Source organism: Plectropomus leopardus, unplaced genomic scaffold (genome assembly GCF_008729295.1).
Source record: "Plectropomus leopardus isolate mb unplaced genomic scaffold, YSFRI_Pleo_2.0 unplaced_scaffold274, whole genome shotgun sequence".
NCBI lineage: Eukaryota > Metazoa > Chordata > Actinopteri > Perciformes > Serranidae > Plectropomus > Plectropomus leopardus.
The window spans coordinates 1-4760 of NW_024629823.1; the positions used below are offsets into that span (position 1 = coordinate 1).

Genomic DNA, 4760 nt, shown 5'->3' on the forward strand with positions numbered 1-4760 from the left:
TATATATATATATATATATATATATATATATATATAAATTCTTCCTACTATTTTCATGTTTTTATCATAATTTTTATAACTGAAAAACACTTTGTGACCTGAAGAAAAGTGCTATATAAATAAAGTTTATTATTCTGCTATTTTCCTGCAGGTTAACGAGTCCGTCCTCCGTCCCGCCTCCATGGAGCCGCTCTCGGACCTCCAGCTGGCTGAGGAGCTGATCAAACAGGAAATGATCACCATGCTGCACTTCGACTGCCTCCACCACCCGTCAGCCAACGCAGCCGGACAGCTGCAGCGCGGAAAAAACAGAGGCCCCGCCTCTACGTCCAACAACGCTTCGCACATAGCGTACCTGGACACACATTCCTACAAGCCAATCAGCACGGAGGACATGGAGCAGGTAACACGCAAACTTAACTTCAGTATTCACCAAGACATGACTCACGAAACCCCTAAAATAAAGCAACTTGATTGAATTTTAAACCCCAAATCTATTTTGCATGAAGAAAGGTTTTCCTCTTCACAGTGCAGAAAGACTGCATGTAATCTGTTCAGTACACTTGCTTTTATGACAACACACACTGTTAATTGTTTTCTTTACCAAAGTAGAGGTTTATGATTTTTATTTCTAAAGGTACTGCATATGTTCTGCATATATTCAGTCGTAAAAACACGATAAACATATAAGCTGCATGCAGATTAAACGAATGGTTATTGATGAAGATGGTGTGTGTGTGTGTGTGTGTGTGTGTGTGTGTGTCTGTGTGTGTTTGTGTGTCTGTGTGTCTGTGTGTGTGTGTGTGTTGTTACTAAATAGGCAAAGACGATACTGGCAGCAGAGATGGAGGTGGTGAAGGCAGGAATGGGTCATGGTGATCTCAGCATGGAGGCCTACAGTCAGGTGTGGGAGGAGTGCTATGGACAGGTAAGCATCCGTCATCCGGCCCTTAAAATAGACCGCCATCAACTGCTTTCAACCTCACAGAAAAAACAACTTTTGGTCAATAAATAGATGTATAAATAGATAAACACTACTTCTATAGATACTGGCCTACCGCTCTTCATTTCTCAACATTAGCAGTTTTGTGGTAAAATTCAAAATAAACATGAAGGTCTTCTATATGCAGTTGACAGCACACACACACAAAACGTGTGTTTAGTGTATATATCATTATAAATTGTATCATTGTTCAAATAACATTCACACAATTAAAGAATTTGAATTGGAAAAAAATGAGTAGAATGAAAGATAGACAGATACGTTATTAATCCTTTACAGGAAATAAAAAACCCTACTAAAATACTATAAAAACTTAAAAAATATTCCCTTCGAAAAGTATCCAGTAGTTATAAATACTAGTATGTCAAAAACAATAAAATCAATTAAATAAATAATTGGTTATTTATCTGCATTAAAAAGTATAACGGCAGCTGGCAGGAGAGTCTTTGTGCAGCCTTCAGCAGCTGATTGATCCGGTCCTCCTCTCTGTCTCTGCAGGTTTTATATCTTCCTGCTCAGAACAGATACACCAGAGCCAACCTGGCGTCGAAGAAAGACCGTATTGAAAGCCTGGAGAAAAAACTGGAGGTATTAACTTTCCCATTTAAAACCGCTACGTCTTTATGGACTGAGAGCTCTGATTCTTAACACCGACTCTCTGTATTCGTCCCCCTTCAGGTGAACCGCGGTCACATGACGGCGGAGGCCCGGAGAGCAGCTAAACTGGAGAAGAAACTCAAAATCCTGCTGGGAGGGTTTCAATCCAGGGCACTGGGGCTCCTGAAGCAGCACAATGAACTCTGGGAACAGGTATTGAATTGGATATCTTTAAATCTGTAATGATTTAATTAAAATTAGAAAATATCATCATTTATTCTTCATCTTTAATGGAATACAAAGCCATATTTAATCTTAGGAGATTTTTGCAGGGTTTTTTTTGCTTTTTTTTCTTGCTCCAGACAGCCATGGCATGTTTTTTTTTGTCATTAATGAGAACTGATCAACCAAGAATAAACAATAAAATGCAAACTGTGACAAATCACAATTTGCCTCATGCCTCATAATAATAACGTTATTCTCATGGTGTCCACCAGGTGGAGCAGGCAGCCACGGAGCTTCAGACCTTCAGTCAGTTGAAGAAACAGGAGGATACTGCCATTCCCAGGAGACAAGAGGTAAAACATTACATCACACACACAAATATTGTTACTGAAGTGTATATTCTAGGGGTCGAGAGATTATAGGCCTGGCCGATTATCGGGCCTGATATTCAACATTTTGCCAATTATCTCTATTGGCATTTTATTTCTATGATTGCTGATAAAACTAAATAAGGAAAAGATGTGCATATTATACTCAGACAATTTTGGGTCACTTCACACTAAGACGTTTTTGTACCATTTTGGTGCTAAAAGCTACATTAAAAAGCATGTTGACACATGTCATGGCATACAGTGTTGCAAAAATGACCAAAAACATTATAATATGGCATGTTGACAAAGTTGCCCAAAAAAGCAAGGCTATAGTGAGACCAAAAATGTCAAAAACTGACGTTTCCCAAAACAGGTCAAAACAGCTGAAAACAGCATAAAATACTGTATTGAGCCGTGCCTTGCCATAGAATTTTGTTAAAACTTTCAGAATCAAAAAAATATGGCATGTGAAAACAATGACCTAAAAAGCAAGGCTATAGTAAGCCAAAACTGTCAAAAAATGTCATTTTCCAAAAACACCTGAAAACAACCGAAAACTGTATAAAATAGCGTGTTTAGACACGCCATGACATCGAATACTGTTAAAACTTTCAAAATTACAAAAATATGGCACGTCAAAAAAATGACCTAAAAAGCAAGGCTATAGTAAGGCAAAAATGTCAAAAAATGTCATTTTCCAAAAACACCTGAAAACAACTGAAAACTGCATGAAATAGCGTGCCAAGACACGCCATGGCATAGATTGTTGTTAAAACTTTCAACATCACTAAAATATGGCATGTCAAAAAAATGACCCAAAAAGCAAGGCTATACTAAGGCAAAAATGTCAAAAAAGGTCATTTCCAAAAACACCCGAAAACAACTGAAAACGATATAAAATAGCGTGCTTAAAACACGCCATGGCATAGAATTTTGTTTAAACTTTCAAAATTACAAAAATATGGCATGTCAAAAAAATGACCCAAAAAGCAAGGCTATAGTAAGGCAAAAATGTCAAAAAAGGTCATTTTCCCAAAAACACCCAAGAAAAAACAACTGAAAACTGTATAAAATAGCGTGTTTAGACACGCCATGACATCGAATACTGTTCAAACTTTCAAAATTACAAAAATATGGCACGTCAAAAAAATGACCTAAAAAGCAAGGCTATAGTAAGGCAAAAATGTCAAAAAATGGCATTTTTCCAAAAATAGCCAAAAACAGCTGGAAACTGTATAAAATAGTGTGCCAAAACACGCCATGGCATAGAATTTTGTTAAAACTTTCAAAATCACAAAAATATGGCATGTCAAAAAAATGACCCAAAAAGCAAGGCTATAGTAAGGCAAAAATGTCAAAAAAGGTCATTTTCCAAAAACAGCCAAAAACAGCTGGAAACTGTATAAAATAGCGTGCCAAAACACGCCATGGCATAGAATTTTGTTAAAACTTTCAAAAATCACAAAAATATGGCATGTCAAAAAAATGACCCAAAAAGCAAGGCTATAGTAAGGCAAAAATGTCAAAAAAGGTCATTTTCCAAAAAAACCCGAAAACAACTGAAAAACTGTTTAAAATAGCGTGCTTGCACACGCCATGGCATAGAATTTTGTTCAAACTTTCAAAATCACAAAAATATGGCATGTGAAAAAAATGACCCAAAAAGCAAGGCTATAGTAAGGCAAAAATGTGTCAAAAAATGTTATTTTCCAAAAACACCTGAAAACAACTGAAAACTGCATGAAATAGCGTGCCAAGACACGCCATGGCATAGATTGTTGTTAAAACTTTCAAAATCACTAAAATATGGCATGTCAAAAAAATATGACCCAAAAAGCAAGGCTATAGTAAGGCAAAAATGTCAAAAAATGTCATTTTCCAAAAACACCCGAAAACAACTGAAAACGATATAAAATAGCGTGCTTAAACACGCCATGGCATCGAATACTGTTAAAACTTTCAAAATTACAAAAATATGGCATGTCAAAAGAAATGACCCAAAAAGCAAGGCTATAGTAAGGCAAAAATGGCAAAAAATGGCATTTTCCAAAAATAGCCCAAAACAGCTGGAAACTGTTTAAAATAGCGTGCTTAAACACGCCATGGCATCGAATACTGTTAAAACTTTCAAAATTACAAAAATATGGCATGTGAAAACAATGACCTAAAAAGCAAGGCTATAGTAAGGCCAAAATGTCAAAAAAGGTCATTTTACAAAAAAACCCGAAAACAACTGAAAACTGCATTAAACAGTGTGCCAAGACACGCCATGGCATAGAATTTTGTTCAAACTTTCAAAATCACAAAAATATGGCATGTGAAAAAAATGACCCAAAAAGCAAGGTTATAGTAAGGCAAAAATGGCAAAAAATGGCATTTTCCAAAAACACCCGAAAACAACTGAAAACTGCATAAAATGGCGTGCTTAAACACGCCATGGCATAGAATTTTGTTAAAACTTTCAAAATCAAAAAAATATGGCATGTGAAAACAATGACCTAAAAAGCAAGGCTATGTTAAGGCAAAAATGTCAAAAAATGGCATTTTCCAAAAACACCCGAAAA

At 36.2% G+C, this 4760-nt stretch overlaps 1 protein-coding gene across 1 annotated transcript; it reads left to right on the forward strand.

The window, feature by feature from the left end:
- Nucleotides 1–151: 151 nt before the first annotated feature.
- On the forward strand, nt 152–2247 carry LOC121937762 (cell division cycle 5-like protein; the record flags this gene model as incomplete). Its single annotated transcript, XM_042481084.1, has 5 exons — nt 152–403; nt 821–928; nt 1502–1591; nt 1682–1813; nt 2098–2247. Coding segments are annotated over 5 exons (732 nt in total), but the record flags the coding sequence as incomplete, so codon positions are not given.
- Nucleotides 2248–4760: the final 2513 nt, after the last annotated feature.